This window comes from Pieris napi, chromosome Z (genome assembly GCF_905475465.1).
Source record: "Pieris napi chromosome Z, ilPieNapi1.2, whole genome shotgun sequence".
Taxonomy (NCBI): domain Eukaryota; kingdom Metazoa; phylum Arthropoda; class Insecta; order Lepidoptera; family Pieridae; genus Pieris; species Pieris napi.
In genome coordinates, this window is record NC_062259.1 from 7942230 (window position 1) to 7962159 (window position 19930).

The 19930-nt window shown below is 32.8% G+C and overlaps 1 protein-coding gene across 1 annotated transcript in view; it reads right to left on the bottom strand.

Moving 5' to 3' along the window:
* LOC125062362 (chondroitin sulfate proteoglycan 4) overlaps positions 1-19795 on the bottom strand; it is a 29116-nt gene extending 9321 nt beyond the window's left edge. Inside the window, exons 1-18 of the mRNA XM_047668233.1 lie at positions 19394-19795; positions 19190-19326; positions 18946-19092; positions 17222-17365; positions 16964-17145; positions 16541-16748; positions 12008-12163; positions 11268-11492; positions 10394-10678; positions 9452-9649; positions 6367-6473; positions 5750-5885; positions 5072-5247; positions 4230-4389; positions 2635-3837; positions 1930-2111; positions 1353-1506; positions 398-889 (exon numbers count right to left, since the gene is read on the bottom strand). Coding sequence (XP_047524189.1) covers positions 398-889; positions 1353-1506; positions 1930-2111; positions 2635-3837; positions 4230-4389; positions 5072-5247; positions 5750-5885; positions 6367-6473; positions 9452-9649; positions 10394-10678; positions 11268-11492; positions 12008-12163; positions 16541-16748; positions 16964-17145; positions 17222-17365; positions 18946-19092; positions 19190-19326; positions 19394-19460 — 4359 coding nt within the window. The 5' untranslated portion in view covers positions 19461-19795. The remainder of the gene's footprint in view (positions 1-397; positions 890-1352; positions 1507-1929; positions 2112-2634; positions 3838-4229; positions 4390-5071; positions 5248-5749; positions 5886-6366; positions 6474-9451; positions 9650-10393; positions 10679-11267; positions 11493-12007; positions 12164-16540; positions 16749-16963; positions 17146-17221; positions 17366-18945; positions 19093-19189; positions 19327-19393) is intronic.
* Positions 19796-19930: the final 135 nt, after the last annotated feature.

The window sequence follows — 19930 nt, forward strand, 5'->3', positions numbered from 1 at the left end:
CAATTAATTTACATAAAAAATTGTAAAAATATATCTGCTTAATAGTAAGAGGTTTTGGTATGGATAGATATAATCCGACTTAGTTTTTTAATATTAATTTTAGACGGAAATAATCATATTTTACAAAAATCTTTTTGTCATATATTCACCACCAGCGTCGTTATATTGGGAACAATTACAAGAATTATCAAAAAACCGACTTGGAAATGCGTTGTGCCCATTTGGGATTCCAAAAATTTCCAATTTCAATAAATGTTTCAATTAATTTTCTAATCAAGAAATATTTTATCATACACATCCAAAAGTGGCTGTAGCTTAGAAGACTTCGATTTCGGTAAAATCTGATCAATAAAACACGTCATTAAATATTTCATAAAAACTTTGATATAAATATTACCTGTATATTCCCAGTATTAAGTTTCAAAACCGGAAGCAAACTCAGCTCTTGATCGCCCAAATTGATCTTTCCGAATTTAGGTTTCTCAACCACTTTATACGATACAACCTTCCCTTTATAATACTCAGTGACCGTCTTAAACATATCCTGTTTAATACTAACAACATCCCCCTCCACAACACTTATATTTTCCGCCATTACATAGAAATGTTCTGGAATTATTACGACCATCAATTCCAAAGACTTGAGCCAAACGATTCCGTTGGTGACGTCCATTTTGATTTTGTCCCGTGTTCGGTTTACGCCGGACTGTACATAGACCAGTCGGTTTGCGTTTATAATAGACTGGTCGAACATAGTTGAGTGTATGGGCTCTTCGTAGTTTTCGAGTTCGAGACTGTTTGGTGTGTTTGTAACCTCAAGCCATCCGTAGTACGGTCCTTCCGAGACTTTGTAAACTATGTTTGATGGTTCAATTTGAGGATGCATTACCTGAAATGGAGTTATTGTTTACCCATAATTTTACTAAACTAAGATTTATAGAACTGATTCGTATTAAAAACTTTAGATTTTATTTATTAACGCTTAAACTACAATGAGCCTCAAAGAGCCGTGATCGTTTATTGTTATCACTCGTGATATTTGCTAATTGTGACTAAATACTATTTAATTAATTAACGAAAACAGTATGTAGGTATAAGACGTAGATAGAAAACGTCCTATTTCATAAAACTTATTATAGTTTGTTAGTTGCAAACATTATTTAACAAAGTAACAATTAACTATAATACAAATATAACATACTAATGTTTCCCTATAACACCTTGCCCATTTATAAATGTCTATAAGCCTTAAGTAGCAATGGATGTTTTGTGCTTGTCACTCTCGTTAACTTTTGCATAAAAAAATGGTGACTTGACTTAAGGTAAGACGGTTTATGCTTTACAATACAAACCTCCAAAATGTCTCTTGTTATATTCACGCTCGTCGATTCTTCAACCACTAACGGTCGGATCATCAATACTTGTAATGGTTCCCAATAGCTTGAAGGGTATATTTTTATCGGGTAAATACCTTCTCCCCATGCTTCCAGGCACATAACCTTAAATCTAAAAATAGGACGATAAAATTAGGCTAAACCCTTTTACATACATTTCTTTTAGTATATTGCAGCGTGAATATTTTATCACATAGCAGAAACTAGCATTTGATAGTATTTAATCCTTTAATTAAATAAAAAAATAGAATTTTACGTTTAGGAACAAATTTTCAGAATCATTTATTTTAGTATTATTGAACTAACAAACTAACAAATTATAAATAATTATTTTAAAACAGCTACAACTAACAGTCAGGCATTTACAGTACTACTCGTAAGTGTAACGAGTAGATGATTTTTTCTATGAAAATCTCTGAGAAACGTGCGTTTTATACGAATAAATTACTAATTGGACAAGGCCAGCATAGTATGAGTACTGTGTTAAATGTTCAGGCTAGAATGTAGGCACGTTATTTGTAGATGAAATACAGACCTAAACGCATCTGTGGGCATTTTGGGTTCTCTGTGCCTGTAAGATACTCTACCAGCTGCCACATCCAGTTGTGTAAATGTTATAGCTCCCTGTCCTTCGCCAACTTCTATAGACCCATGTTTCGGCTGTTGAATTATTTCATAACGAATGTCCTCTTCCAAGCAATTCATATTTGTGTCCACCTAAAAAAAAAGTCAGAAGTGAAACTTCAGTGGCAAACTAATCTTGAAGTGTTGTTCATATTTATACAAATCTAAAAGTTTAGATTTCCGAGACTTAGAGGGAGGGAAAAAGGATGATATGTTAGGAATTTAATGAATTTAATTGTCATTAAAATATTAACTGTCGAATAATAAATAATGTGACGGTAAATTTTTTTCCAACGCCGATAAAGAAGTTTGACTTCAAAAAGGAACATGCCTCGTAACCGATAAACGTGACGCGTAACAAAAAAATGTTACACTAAATTTTTTCCAACCCCGATAAAGAAGTTTCACTTCAAAAAAAATTTCATAATTGCTCTAACAACTTCAGGAATTAAAAATAATTTTGTATTTCACACTTGTACTTGTTGTGTTTTAACATTAAAAAAAATATTTTGGTAAACAAATTACCAATATTAAAAAGTATTTTTTTGGTTCCATTATGCTTAAAGACATTTATACATGTCAGTTGTACCACACTAATATATCAGATAGTACTTACTTCCATATCTCTAGTAGAAATAACAACTGCCTTGCCATTTTCAACAATCGACCCATTCGAAGGGAACATCCTTATAAATGGCGGTGACGCTTGCACTTCTAAATTACCATTGACATCAAACAAACCATCGGACACCCAAAACGTCAGCTTCCCATTCTCTTTCCCCTGATGCTTGAATAATATGAGATTTTTATTTATGTCATCTTGCGTGAACTGCGCTATTTGTTCAGAGGGGTTGTCGGCTCTGAACACACCACCATTCGGCGGGTCCTTAGTAAACCTTTGAACCGTATAGGTTATATCTGATAGCTTTGTATCTAGATCCGAGTCAGTGTAACTCAAGTCGCGTGACGTTATTAACCGCGCTCCCCCGTGAACTATATGGAACACATTCTCATTCATTCTTACTGGACTGTTGTCATTCTTTAAAATGATATCAATATGAAACACTCCAACATATTGAAAGTCTTCCGGTTCGGGACTTAAAGCCATGAAGTGGAACGAATCATGTCGACTCTCGGAATCATCGTGTGCATAGTAAACTCTATCCGCATTTAGTTCCACTAACGTGAAATACGTTGTGTTATCTCTAAGTATCTTCAAGTTTTCACTAATAACTTCTATTTTACCGTGTTTCGGAAGATGAGTTATGTTAAACACGAGATTTGTAATGGAATCAGTTCGGAAATTGAGATGAGTGGCTGGTATCGCCATTCTAGACCCTTCCATGACTTGTAATCTTTCTAGAGTCGTGTGGAACCTTCCAGTGCGATCGGAAGGTGATGGGCCCGGAATGTGCCGTATCGTCATAACACCTGTGATATTTTCACACTCAGCCGCTCCTACCATAAAAGTGAATTCATCCTGTATATGGGAATAGGCTCGCCTGTGAAGTCTATACCATAACTGATCACTGTTAATGTTTTGTTGTGTAAAAGTACTATATATTTGTAAGTGATGTGTGCCAGAAGACAAATGCAGAATCCCATATTTGGGTGGTTTTAATAATGTGAAGGTTATTCTATCTCCGGACAATGAAAGCGGTCTTGTTTGGAATTTCAAATGCTGTGATGATATAAATGCTTCCCGGGTGTTATTGAGAAGTAATTCCTCGTTTGTCGTTTGATATAGTTCGAGTTTAATAAAAGTCAATCGAAAATCGTATAATGTGTTCGTTCGTATGGATCCAACTGAGGCTTTAAACTGAAAATTAAAACAAATTATTATTAAAGCAATCTCACTTTGAAAACAACTTGATATATGTAAATAATGTATATTAATAAATGTAGTTTTTTTTATATATTGTTACACACAAAAAAGTTCAAAAGTACATAAATTTATTTATAAAAAAAAACAAATAAATAACATCGACTCCACTTATTAGACGCGAGACTATTTGAAATGAGCGCACAATTTAGAATGTTGTGCTCATTTTTTGAGGACGTTTTTTAGACGTTGAGTGTACATCTTGGATTTTTTGTATATCAATGTTCCAAGTATAAGATATTTATTATTGAAAAACTATAAAAACAATAGATTTCTTTGAACTTTAAAACGTTAGACGTTAGCTAGATTATTTTTTATTAAAAACATACCTTAAATTCATCATGAGTAGGGCTTCCCAAGAGATGCATATATCTCACTCGCCCAAACATTACCATTTCACTTGTAAATGAATCGACGGTCTGCCATGTCCCGTCCAAAACTCTTAGACGTTCGACAACGCCAAATTGAGGCGGCTTCACTATATCGTATCTGAAAAGGTATTTAATTATTATAATATATTTAATTAATAAATTATATAACATAGTAGAAGGGGTAAGAAGTTCCACAGGAGTAAAATGGAAAGATAAAATAAAATTAAGCGATATTAAAATAAAAACAAAATTTAAAGTTGCATACACCAATACCGAAAACTAGAGTGGAGAAGAGAAATGAGAGAAAAGAAGAAGAACCCACGAAGTGGTAAACGAAAGGAAGGCAAGCAGATAAGTAGATGGGAGGAATATAAAAAAGTAACGGGTCCAAAGTAGATTCAAACGGCTAGAGATGCCAAGATTGGATAAATATAAAAAAGTTACGGGTCCAAAGTAGATTCAAACGGCTAGATGTGCCAAGATTGGATAAATTGATAGATGGCCTATGCCAAAGGTACACGATGTAAATAAATAAATAAACGTTTGCCGATATATATTAAATATAGATAGGGACTAAATATTATCTAACTTTCGGCATATTTAATTTTTATTTAGCATGCACAGCAATTAAGGCTTTTTATTTTATAGGAAAATGGAATCAAAATGGCTTACAAAGAATAATAAATCGGATCGCATTTAACATTTCTCTTGTTAACGGACAAACCTGATTCAATATTTCAATTACTGACGAAATTAAAATTTCAGGTAGATAATGCTAAATAAATACATATAACACTCACTTGACTTGTACATTCGTTTCGTCAGCGTTTGTGGTAAATGTGAGATTATCAGCACTTATTATTGCATACGAATTATGAACTAATTGCAGTCCCGTGTTGTTTATAAGCCTTACTTGTAAAGGCACAATCGATATTCGGAGAACGCCTGGGCCACTCGTTTCGATTCCATCGGATACCTATAAAATTTCAAAAAATAAATCGACCTAGGTCCTATGTATATTATAAGTACCTTAAGTGCGTTAATATAATCCCACAAACTACTGAACAGATGTTGATGTGTGTTCTAAGTCGAAATATAAGATCATATATGATATAACTTTTAGTTACATTAAATTTGTGAGCATAAGTTTAGATTCGCACTTGGGATCCTCAAAACTTGTCAAATTCCAAAAAAGACGTAACTCAGTTCAAATTTATAATTACACTTGTGGACCCGACAGACGTTGTCCTGCATGATATTTCAAGCGATTAGTAAAGCAAAGTATGAAAGTACCGACTGCAGCGCCATCTGGCGGGCTGATTTGTGAATCTAAACCATTCCCAGATCCCCTTGAACAAAAAATTTCATCAAAATCGGTCCAGTCGTTTGAGAGAAGTTCAGTGACATACACACTCACAGAAGAATTATATAATATATAAAGATTACTAAGATATAACCGATTTTGTTTTTAATAATACCTGTAAGGTCAGTCGAAGAGAGGTTTTATTGAGTTGTTTATCGCTCGTCGTCCCATGGACAAAGGAAATGATGCCCGAATCTATATCTTGCTGTGTAAAGGAATCCACCGGCTGTCCAGACATTTCTATGTGACCACTAAAAACAAACTCATAAATAGACCAACGACACTTGACTCCCAAATGGATCTGTTTCAATCAAAACAATTTTTACCGTACCTAGGACCTCCTAACCTATATTATATTATTGGCAATAGGATTGTTGTAATTAAAACGGCGGATGGCTTATTGGTCTAGTGGTTAGTAATCCAAGGGTCCCGGGTTCGATCCCGGCTGAGACAAACATCGATGTGATGAGCATTTGGTGTTGTGCTTAGGTCTTGGGTGTTTAAATATGTATTTATATGTCTATCTATCTATAATATGTATGTATAGCCGTTGCCTAGTACCCATAACACAAGCTTCACCAGCTTAACATGGGACTCGGTCAATTGGTGTGAATTGTCCAATAATAAAAAAACAGATTATAAAGTGACAATTTTCGCAAACAACGCGACTTTCACACAAAAGCATTAAATGCAGTATTTTTGTTTTCATAATTATTACCACATATATATTACCTGCTCGATTCGCTTTTTCCGTGAATAATAGTATATAATAAGTCTACAGGTGGTGTGTCGGGATCTTCAGCTTTTAATATTTCCGAAGTTATTACTTTTCTCGTACCCTGTAAAAACGGTAACTGTGCATTTACGTATATATTAAGATAAGGCGCCAAGTATTAGTATGTAGTTAAATGGTATGTTATTATAAAAATAAAAATCGATAAAATATAAAAATTATCATTTTATCTTTCTTTACTTACCATTACTATATAATTAAAATTTGTCATGTGCGTCTACATGAGAACCTATATCTAGTATATATTTTTTAAATTGCCAATCACTTGCGAATTGAATTTTCAATACGATTTACTTTTATTCATTTAGGTAGTCAACAGCTTTTATAAAAATTACAAAACCAAATGTATAGTAATTAAAATTTCCATGAACGGCCTACCCTAGTAAAAATATACATAAATCAAACAAGGCCGAGTATTTAGACATGACAGACCAGCCGCATTCTTAAATAAGCATTAATTTTCACTATCCACACGACTATACCTAGGTAACACTGAAAATGTTTAGAAAATGAAAAACGGCTTAATGTAGAAAGTTACCAATACTTTTATTGTTTTTCGAAGTAATCTCCGTTCCTCTCTACACATCGTCGCATTCGATGGAACCACTGAGAAAAGCAGTGGGCCCATTCTTCCTTAGGGGTCTCTTCTATGACATTGTCGTACGCTTTCATCGCATCTTCAGGGCTCGTAAAGCGAATACCTTTATCTTTAGTTCTTGGAAATAAATGAAAGTCGCAGGGCGCCAGGTCAGGACTGTATGGCGGAAGACTCATTATCTCGACACCTGCCATAGTCAAATATTCAACAGTCCGTGTGAAGGAGGATCTTGCATCGAGGGCGCTGCTGTCGAATTTTTCCAAGACAACAAGCAAATAGCGATTGACATACCAGTCTGCAGTAACTGTCCTTCCATCTTCTAGCACAACTGTCGCGAAATGACCCTTCCGACCAAAGAATGAGGACAAAGAATTCATCTTTTTTCCTTTCTTTACCTTAGTTGGCCGTCCTCGAAAGGAAACACCCACTAAGCTAATTCTCTTTTGGTTTCGGGTTCGTAGCAATATATCCAGCTTTCATCACTTGTGACGATCTCAAATACAGCATTTGTGTCACCACCATTGAACTTATCTAACATTTGGCGACACCAGTCCAAGCGAAGGTGTTTCTGGTCGTCGGTTAAAATATGGGGAATCCATCTGGTACAAAGCTTCCTGACGCCTAAATGTTGGCTGTAATATTTTTTGAACTCGACTTATTCCAATGCCTAGGCTTGCCCGTATCTGCTGATAGGTCACTCTCTTATCTTCCTCTATCATGCGTCGCACAGCACTGATGTTATGTTCAGTAGTCGCTGTTAAAGGACGTCCCTCAGGCGGATCATCATTGAGATTGCAACGTCCACGCTTATACTCGTTAAACCAATTGTAAATAGTGGCACGTGATGGGGCTTCATTAACAAATGCTAATCGTAGCTTTATTGTTGAGTAAGCCCACAACGAAAGTCATCATTGACCGAAAATTTTCTCGCGTTAGGTTCATTTTCACGTGTAACAAGAGTTATAGATTTGCCGCCAATTCACAAAAACAAATGACAAATGAATGCAATTACCCCTATTCTACCCCTTAGGTTACCAAAGAGTTCTAAAATTGAAATTCAAAAAAGTTTTCATTAGCAATGTTTCTAACTGGCCAGTTCTAAACATTTTCAGTGTTACCCACGTATCAAATATTAGACAAGCTATTATGTAAAATTGTATATTTGCAGTCATGCTTTTAGGTATAGTTTTAGTTTTTAGTTACCCAATTAACTGTGGGTATTTACTACAGGTCGTAGTTTATTCTACAGAAACAGCCTGCAAATACTATCAGTCGTAAATGTATGATAAGCCTCGTTGTACCTAAATAATCATTTGTACAATAACATTTATAAAAATGACCATAAGTATTTTGAGTATAAAAGCCGGGTTAGTGGCCAAGTTATGAAACAGTTTAATCTTGTGATTTAGGTAGGATTGTTGACGAGGAATACTTTGTAAAAATTATAAGGCTTATTTATATTCAACGCGAATGTATCACTAAAGGGTCACGTATTGTTATTAATTTTAACTACTAAAGGGAGAATCCAATATAATTATATACGACTTAAAACCGTACAATACTAATTATTAACGTTTATTTATTTGACATTAAACTAAAAATTTATACAAAATTTAATATTAAAAGTGCACTGCCTCTTTTAATGTAAAAAGTAATAATTATGGTTTGTGGTCTATTCTATCAAATAAATATGTTTAGAATATAGAATTTATATATATATATATAGTAGTAATTTATAGGTGTTGTCTAGTTGTCTGTGTGCTGGGTATAGTTTAGTTATGACACCAACCAATCGATCGAGCGCAAGAATTGTACGTTAGAGCTCCTTACTCTGTAGTTTCTATTTTAAACATTGAACTGGTTTCTCCCTTTACCATCTAAAGTTTTAGTAATCATACTCACTGCACTATCATTGATGTCTCGTGCCAAATAAAAACATGCAACTACTCAAAAGCAACCGATACAAATTAATTGAAGCACATCGAACACTCTGAAATAAACAAACCAAATATATATAAAAATGGTTTTGCTTAGAATTATACATTCCTTGATGTAAATAGTTGAATGCAACATGCGTGTACATAGTACATTTATTTTGGTGCAATTGGGTTATTAAAGTACGTTAAGTGAGATAAATCAGTGCTTAAGCAGCGCAATACTGATTTTCTTCTAATAAATTGTTTTAATGTATATGTGAATATATCAATACTTGTTAATAACTTTATTAAACTTTATTAGTGTGTCTGTACAAAACATGTGAAGAACAAAAGATATTTTCTTAAAGAATTCAAAATTTTATCAAAACTTTGTCGTCACAAACTTAAAAAAAAATGTATGACTTGAAAATGAGAAACAAAGCCAAATTAATTTGAATAAAAAGTTACAGTATAAAACAGATAAAAAATCTATGAAAAAAAATGTTATACCTGAGTTAGTCTTAAAACCTTTCCGGGAAGCAAATTGAGTACTGGTGGATCATTGACAGGAGTTATATTAACGTGAAGAACAAACGTATTACGTCCTTGAAGATAACTAGGCAATGTGAATTTAGTTTCGGGGATAAGTTCCATCTCTAGAACTATCGCGTCTTGGTGATTTTCTGAACCATCATGCACGTATCTAACCTGAAATATTCAAATATTATATAATTTTCGACCATTTCATTGGTTATAAGGATAGGTGATTTGACTAAATATATAAAATCTGCGCTGGAAGGTCGGAACTATGGATGTTAAAATTAAAGACTCCCTAGGACTGTATAGGTGTTGTATATAATTAACGTAAAATTTTAAAGACCGTTAGATTGTAATCTATCTCGCGAGATTATAAACTGTCGAAAGATTGTGAACCTCAGCGTACAGCTTACAAATTAACGCATTATTATTCGGTAGATTGTAATCTATCGAAGTGAAACCGTCAAATTGTGAAACGGATCGCACCTCGCGCGCTAATTGGTTGAACGGAATATGCCCCGCGCCACCATATTTGTTTGTTAATGCGCCGGATCTGTCCAATAAATGTATTATAAATATATATATAAATAATACGTTAAATTGTAAGCAGTTCGTTGAGGTTCACAATCTTTCGACAGTTTACAATCTCGCGAGATAGATTACAATCTAACGGTGTTTACAATTTTACGATGACATATATAAATAAAAAATATTAGGGAACGACTATTTATTTCTCTTTAATCTTCAACATATTGCAATATGCTATATTTATAATTCTATATAAGATTTTATAACTATGCAAATAAATAGTTCTTCACTAGTATTAGCAGTATTTTTTATTAATAAATGACTCGACTATTTTATTAAATGATGTTACACAGGAATAATATAAACTTAAAAATAATATAAAATGACCTTATCTCTCGACAAATCCAACAATGAAAAGAACTGTTTAGACTTGTCGCCTTCAATATAGTTTGTATATTGCGATATTCTTTGCGATGTTAAATCGACCGCTATTCTTCCATGTTGAGGTTTTTGTGCTACGTGTAACAATACGCCCGAAGGTCGAACTCCATATTTATGATGATCCAGAATAACGTCTATATTCTGTGTCGTTATTACTGTAACTCCCCCTTCTTGGACAGTTAAAGGGTATAAAGCGACGAGTTCCAGTTCACTGCTCGATTTCGAGAACACCTGAAAATGCGGTTTGTAAGAGTTTATATATAGAAACTTAATTTTATGCTTTAAGAGACTGAGGGGCGAGAGTGAAACGAAAGACGCAAGACCAACATTCGTTAGACTGATGGTCAAGCGGACGTACCGTAACCTGTTTGCCGTATGTCTGCCGTATACTCGTAAATCGTACAATAATAGTTTTCGCGACTTTTCGCCGGACACCGACTTAGTCTTGAAGCATATGGGGTTAACAAACTGTGATTTAAAAACATACCTCGAAAAGATTATGTTTAGAAAACTTTCTGGTAATTGTATAATTAAAAAATATATATATATTTATCGATAAAATTTGGCGTATTTACGCTGTAAATATGACGCATGATGTCAATGCGTATTGGACTTTAGATATTGTTGATTAATTAAAACCGGACGGAACGCAATTCATCTCCTTTGTTCATTGCTTTCTGGACTACCTTTGATTCACAGATCACGATTTCACGTATTAAGTGATATTTTATGGCGACTCTAAACGTACATGTCTTCTAATGGGGCATTAGTTGGTACTTTCAAGCACTCTTGCAATAGACTCATTACACAGATACATTACCTTATATTTTTCAGCGTAATCCGGGTTGATACATAATTCATTATCACATTTGCAAGTAAAATGATCAACACCATGTTGTCCACATATAGCTTTAGGCACGCAAGGCGGACTGGGACTCGAGTGGCAGGGATACCACCAAACACATTTTGGTGTCACCCCACAAGTTACCACTGCGTTTGGGAGACCAAATATTTTGTCTTCAACTTCAATGGGCTTGATGCAACCCTGGAAATTAACTTGTTTTAGCGAAAACTGAAACTTATTATTTGATTACTTGACCAGCGCCCAAGTTCGATGTTTGATTTAAGCAAACATTAGTAGTACAATCTTCGGTTTAACTACTATGATTGTAAAGCAGAGTTGTCCCCGAAAACAATGTTTGACGCTACTTGTGAGGCCTTAAAAAGGCTTGGGCTATTTTCGCGAGCATAGCTCTGTCCGAAATGGGTTTTTCTAAGATTTTCTCCCTATATTAAGGCAGAATTTTCGCTTTTGCTTTCCTAATTACATATTTTCTTTATACGTAAGAAGGGGATCAGGTTTTGGGGCTTCTAATTCGACACATAATTGTTTTGCTCAGCAAGTTTTCGGCTACACCTTGGTCTAAATCAAAAATAAACCAACCACGTACGAGTTGTTTAAAAGCTAATTTCCAGTTGCGAAAATTTAAAATATACATTTCACATATAATATCGTCATCATAGCTTAACATGATCTAAGGATATACTTTAAATTCTCACCATTATACTTGAATCAGCTGCTTTTACTCCCTTAGAGAACGCTCTTTGTCGTTTGTCCGTCTCGATACCTCCCAAGTAAAAGGTGTCCGACAAATCTAAGTATCTAGTTCCCCCACTTTCTATTCGAGTACTCATCGCTACATTGTCCACTGATAACTGAAAAAACATATGAATGTAACCGATTTATGTTTCACCATCATATAACTTTTTCTAGTATTTTTTTATAAATGCAATAAAAATATTGAGTGCGAAATAATATAATGGGTGTCGACTATAAACTACTATTGACAAAGTTTTACATTCACAATATAAATATTTCGCATATTTATTTATAGTTTTTCGCATCGCTTCAAGAGATATGCAGTATATTAAGGAAATATTATACTAAGTGTTTCTTAAAAAATTTGCAAAATGCACATCAGCAAAGTATATTTAACGCACGCAAATATTATATGTTATATCTGAAAGTGAGTTTATAAATATTCATAGAATAGTAGGAGTTTTTGCATAACAGACACAAGCTGCGAAAAGTATAACGCCGTTGAATTTCAACGTTTACCGAGCTGACAGATTTTATTAATTTAATATTCTATGTTTTTGAAAATTAAAAACCTTCTCAGTCATCCAATTCGAATTTCAATATGCTCACATGAAAGAAGCATTTCAGTTGTGAAAAGCAAACAACCATTCGAAACACGCCAAGTTTGTTTAATAGTATCGATACATTCGACAAAACCGCATTTATAAAAAATGCCCTATAGGCATAGATCAATCAAAGCGAATCGACACGATTTCATTTGCTTTGAGGTAAAGTTTTACCGCTGACCGTTTCATATATTACACATTTTCTGTTTGCGAAGTTTCAGGAATTTAATATTATTAAATTCCTGGTAGTTCGAACGTAACGCAACAATACTGTCCAGGAAACCTTTGTGCGAAATATTAATACATATATGAATTTTAATGAAAACGTTTTATAATTACATATTATTTAATGGGTTTTACTTTAAAAAATTTACTTTAACTTTAAAATAAAAGTTATCATATTTATTATACATTTAGTTAACGCTTTATTAGTACATAGCCTTCATCTACCAGTACAAAGCAAATGTCAACCTCAATACGTCATTATAAGCCGTATTAGCTCTAACACAACCTCATAATAAACAAACACAATAGTCCATTGAAATGTTACATTTGCTGCAAATTTGTTAGACGGAATTTAATTTATAGAATATGTATGGGGGATTAATATATATAGGGGGATTCAATACAAGCTTAAACCCAAGTTTGTGGACCTCCTCATGTCCTCTAACAAATGTTCAGTTTGGCCCTCAAATTGTAACATCTCAATGGACTATAAAGCAAACGTACAACCTGGAGGTTCTTACTTGAAAACAATAATTATTAAAATAGACTATCGTTCACAGTTGAATAAAAAACAAATGCAATAATATATGCATACAATTTGTTTTCGTACCGCGAAAACACCTCTAATACTAAAAAGCTCAGCTGATACAAGTCTATATTTAGCGAAAAGGTCAACCTTTCAAGCATAAACATCTTATTCTCTTAATTACTTTTGGTTAATAGGAATAAAATATATAAATAATAAGGTAAATGTTATTCTGGTTAATCGTGAGGTTTAAAAAAATACTAGCTGGTACCTGGACCTGGACCATTACTACACTGTTGTAGATATTAGTTTTATCACCACGTTCGAGCAAGAAAAATAGGTTACTTTCAATAGGCCGTTTAAAAAGTTACTAAGTTTAAAGTTAAAAAAGGGCAGTCACCATCTTTGTCCGTTTGTCATCATGTCCGTTTGATTGGTGTTCAAAGGAATCTGATGATCAGGCTTATATATGTTAACGTAAAATTGTAAACACCGTTAGATTGTAATCTATCTCGCGAGATTATGAACTGTCGAAAGATTGTGAACCTCAGCTTACTGCTTACAATTTAACGTATTATTATTCGGTAGATTGTACTACACTAACTTAGTTATCATTCAAACTTCTTTGGTCAATTACAGATTAATTTTACTTTCCAACAATTTCATATAACTACCGAATAATAATACGTTAAATTGTAAGCAGTTCGTTGAGGTTCACAATCTTTCGACAGTTTATAATCTCGCGAGATAGATTACAATCTAACGGTGTTTACAATTTTACGGTGACATATACCTACCAAACCGAACCATACATTGGTTGGGAATCATACTTCCTGGTTGCGCGTTTGCTCTACCCACTAAACCATGAACGTAAAACAGGTCAAAGCTGTGTTTTTATACGTAGGCAAGATAAATAAAAAAGTCCGAATGTCTGAATAAAAACGAAAAAAAAAAATGTTACAATTTCACTAAAAATATTTTATCAATATTTTAAATGTTAAAATGGAAAAAATAAGCCTAGAGGGCAAAACTGTGCATTCAGTCCAAAAAGCTTACCGACATTTTCAATATAATAATTTCGAACGACATATTCCGCAGCTTTAAGCTTATGCAATTATTTGACTGGATAAAATGTATTTTAAATCGCCAGTGGCCTTTCATAAAGTAAACGCTATATGAAAAAGTAGTAAAAGTAATTATTTTTCAAAATAATTACTTTTACAAGTAATTAATTTTCAAAATAATTACTTTTAATCAATTTTACGTGAAAAGCTATAGAAAATAAAATTCAAGGAATATTGTTTTTTAATTAATAACGGCAACGGATTACTGCTCTGAAGCGTAATTCTACCAAAGTGTATTAAATAGTACAATGTAAGGACATTGGTACAAATGAATTCGTTTAACTTTTACGCTTAATATTTAATTTTAAATATGTTTTAATGTAAGATTTGGTATTTTTTTATCAACGCTTTTTAGATTTAGAACATCTAACAGTTTAATTTAAAAGCAATTAACAATTAATAATAATTAACAATTAGTGGAGTTGAGGCGGGCGTGCGGCAATTGGCGGAAGGTTGCATTTTAAATTTGAACCGATAATCAGTGTTTGATCGATTTTATTAATCAAGAGAAATAATTAGATTTCAATTGTTCATTTTTTAAATCAAATTTGCATGTATGTTGCATATTGGCTTATTTTTATAAAGCTAAAAACATGATAACTCAGAAATGGGTCACTCACTACTTGATTTAAAATTATTGGAAATAGTCACCCCTATCACCTCCTAACGGGAATACGTCGAACTAGCAATAAACCTGTATATATAGCACTCAAATCATAACCGAAACTTTCAATATTTGTTTTAATAACCTACAGTGTTATTTGATAATAAGATTATATTTGATCAAATATACGAAATGTATGAACAAATATTCCAAATAAATAAACCTGTGTTTCGAGGGATTGGTAGTTACATTGGTAGTAAAAAAAATATTTTACGTTCCGCGAATTGTGAAAACCGATACTTTGAATATCGTCGGCGTAATTAAATCAAGCTTTAGTGAAAATTTATTTAATATCGACACGCATTAATTATTTACATAATTGTAATTGAATGGTTTCAATTCATTAGGGCAGAATAATAGAGACAAAGAGAATTAACCACACTGCAGTCGCCTTTGAAGTTACACATCATTATTAAATTAATTATGCTTTTCACGACATATAATTATCGTCAACTATGAGTATTGTAACCCAAAATAACAATTCAATACAATATGCGAATTCGCAGAACTGCACAGCAAACTAGGTATTTTAAATGCGATGCAAAATTTTAAAGTTTCGTACCTGTACTAACAGCCTCATTAGTTAGTTCTACGTTTACTTTGAAAGAGACACGATGATATGGACTTCAATAACAATTTTAAGGGCGTTTATAAACTCGTTAAAGCTATACATTACTTTTGAAATCTTATACCAAACTACGCCAGCAGAAAGCCATTAAAACAAAAGAGCTGTTTTCATTATAATGTTGGAATTTTGCAGCCCAACTATCTTCACATAAGCTTGCTATCAAACGTTGAAGTCTAGGTAGACAATAGCGGTTTAAAGTCAGGGATATCTCCGTACCAACGATTTTAAAGGCAAAAGCTGCATTTTACATTATCCGGACATCCAGCTGACATTTAAAGCCGTATTAGTTTGAAGTCTGTGAATTGTGTTTAAGTAGAGCGTAAATCTATTTGAAAGTCTGTTCAGAATATTTAAATGATATCTTCCCAGCATCTTTAAGCTTTGGAACACTTTAAACTTTGTAGAAGACGTTTATAAAAACGTATAACATTATAGTAGTTACGATTTTCGGTTCCAAATATTTATAATAAAGTTTTTTGTTAACAATACTTATATTCGTACTGTTTCAGAAAATGTTTTTAATAATAAATAACCACCCTTTGTGTCTTTCAACCTTAAACAATTAATTCTTCACCGGATATAAATCGCATAAATATTGCCAAAACCAACGTAATGGAAATTTCACCTATTTTATTACATCATAGTCGCATCGTAATCCAGTTATTGTAAAAATCATTAATATGTCGCAATGCTATATGATAAATCAATTAAAAATTCTTACCTCTATCATTGAGGGGTTGAACAAGAGATGTAGTTTGTGCCACTGTCCATCGTTGACCCTGACCGTGTGGGCTATCTGACCTCGAGCCATTTTAACTCGAACAACCCCTTCTAATATTTCTACAGCCAAGAAATCTGAACCTCGTCCGCCACCGGGATTATATAGAATAACAGCGTTGGGTGTTATCGTTTTGAATTCAATTTGCCACCTAATAAATAAATAAAAGTTTTCGTATTACACAAGTAAGAGGGAGATATATCTCTACATCTCTGTCACTGATTATAGTGACGAGTAACAGAAGGACATTTTAAGGAATCAAACCAATTATTAACCAATTAAATAAAAGTTTAATATATGAAGTAAATTAAACTTTTATTATATATATCATATAAAATGTATGAAGTAAATTTAGCATTTAATTACCTGCTGCCCGCTCTAGAGTTGATTTTAGGTAAAACCATATACGCTCCTTCATCAACAAAACTTATATCGGAATTCAAATCTGCATCGAATTCCGGGGCACAATTCCAAGTAACTCCTTCTACGTGTACAGATGCACTGCGACTTCGGGCCATTTCTATTATTTTAACGCCATTATAATATACCTAAGAAAATCAAAATGTTATAAATACTCTCTAATAAAAAAAATATTACCACAATTATGTTAAACTGAAAACTCACGTCTTCCATGCACCCACGAAAGTTCTCCATATGACCAAGGAACAACTCTGAAAAATCGCCTTGACCACCAAGAAACACACCAAAATGAATATTTAGTTCAAAGAAACGTCCTGGCAACTTCTTCTTTACTGTACTGTCGTCGACCTAAAAATAATAAACGATGTCAATGGCATAATCAGACGCTTCACTTGCGTGACTCAACATACGTTTATCAAGTAAACAACGTACGGCGGCGTGCCTTATAAGAAAACTTGCAAAGCTTAACTTCACCATTATTTAAAGTGAGCGCATAAAGCCAACGATAATCAGTTAGTTATTTCTAACCATTAAAGAAAAAATTGATTAACTTTTCGTATCTAAAAAAACTCCTTTATATTGTAGAAAGTCGTTTATCATATTAAATATCGAAAGGTCGCAATTGTTATATGCAGATTGCACGCATTGCAGAATATTCAAAAACATACACATATTTTAAATATGTGTATGTTTTTGTACCTAAACCTGTTATAGAGATTGATATAACTGTAAGTTTTTTATAGGGTCTTTATTAAAGATTCTGTATCTGCACATAAAGCGAAAACTCAGCTATCGATTAAAAATGTTACGTGCATAAAATTATAGCAAATTTTTATGCGGTTCATATTCAGGACTCATTTACATCAATTCGTTGAAGTATAATAGAGCTTTAAGTTTTTGAGAATTTCATTATCGAGCGTCGTTTTGTGCCGGGTAGACATTAACTACTATCTATATACGACTATTCAATTTAAGTACAAATTTAAACGAAAAGTACGGTTATAAATTTAATATTTCAGAAAATGACTTTGTCACATCCATTTATAGTTTCATTTTCAATATGAGCTACGATACGAAATTTGAGCGTCGCAAGCCTTTGATACAAAGTTCTTTGATGTTATAATGTACGTTTATTGCTTGCAGAAAATTGTTGAAAAGTGACATTTTTATGAAATAACGAATATAATAATTATTATATTAATTTAAAACCTACTAATTATTGTATTTTAAAAGTTTATTACTTCATAGGCTCACTATTTGGTTATTGGACATTTCAGGAAAATAGAAAAAAAACTTGATTTTATGTAAATTATACAAATTACGACACCTATTAGTTGCATCTACAAGCTTTAGTTTTAAAATTGTGTATAAAAATACTCATTTTTTTGGGAGGGAATACTCATTTTTCATATATTGCAGGGGTTAGTGTTTTGATTAGGTAATGGATAAATTGTGTAACATATTAGTTCAACAATAGGTGAAAAAATTATTCTGTTATGTCAGAGTAAACATAAAAGTGACCAAATGAAAGACAAATATGTTATATTCACAACCTAAAGCTTCAATTTCCAACAAAACAATATTTGTTTTAAGTTGGAAGTTACAAAGTTATTTTGAGTGGACATTCAATATTGAAGTAAGTTTATTCCCGCATGGCAATTTCAGATAATATGATTTATGATTAAGCTATTGGTGATTAATTAGATTAATAACACAACTACATATGTGTGAAAATAAGTTGGTAGCTTTCTGCAGAATCTTGTTTTCACTCTTTCTTTAATTAAAGACATTAAGAAATATTTTTATATAGAGTCAAGTATTTGATTCTAGCAAATTACTTTCTAAGTATTTTCAGTATACAATTTTGATGTGTTCCATGGAAACTAGAAATAAAATTATTCTTGCATGTTCGTTACATTATAGCATACCTTAAGTGTTAGATTGGCTTCTCTTCTTATGATATTAACATGATGCCACTGTGAGTCATTTAGATGTAGTCCTTTAGGAGATGATAGTTCACTTTCACCAGCCCCCAAGTTAATGTGTAACTTTAACCTTCCACTTTCCAAACGGATCTAAATAATGTCCAATGAAATAATGTTAATTAACAAATTGAAAAAGAAATGATAATATAAAATAAAACAAGTTTCTGCTAACTGTTTTACAACTTACCATACAGTAATCAGTTTTACCAGCAGCGAGGAGCAATAAAGCATCTGATAAATGTGTTCTAAACCTAAAGTTAATGTCTGTTACCCCTTTGGCTTCTTGAAGTGGATACGAAATGTAACTGGCCCCATAAAATGACGCTAAAATGATATAAACGTATGAATAACATTCTAAACTTAATAAATAATCATAAAATAAGTTGTGTACCTTTATCGTAAGCAGAACTGAAGGAAATAAGACACAAAATAAAAAGAACACCCGTTTTTACTTCCATTTCTACACGGTAACGGTAGTTAGAATCACAACATATTCTTGTATTATTTTACTCGTAGCACCACAAATTATTTATAACACCCTTCCCACAAAAAAAAGGAGAGCATCTTCGTAGATAACACTCGAGTAGTACGTATTTTACAGAAATGCTTAAATAAAAAATTCACTGTGCATTACAGTTAGAAGATACAAATAAGGTGTCAATTATTTACTCTAAAACTAAAGTTAAGATTTTTTTTAATTAATAATCGTCAACGTCCACCAGTTTACTTTCTTGTGTAATGTGAATATGGCTGACAAGCACAACTGCACTAACGCTACAACCACATCAAGAATGTTCAAAATTAAAAATTATTGATACTCATTTGATGTACTGACATACGTCATCCTCATTTGATGTATTGACATACGTCATACTCATTTGATGTACTGACATACGTCAAAGTGTTTGATATTATAGTTTTCACTTCC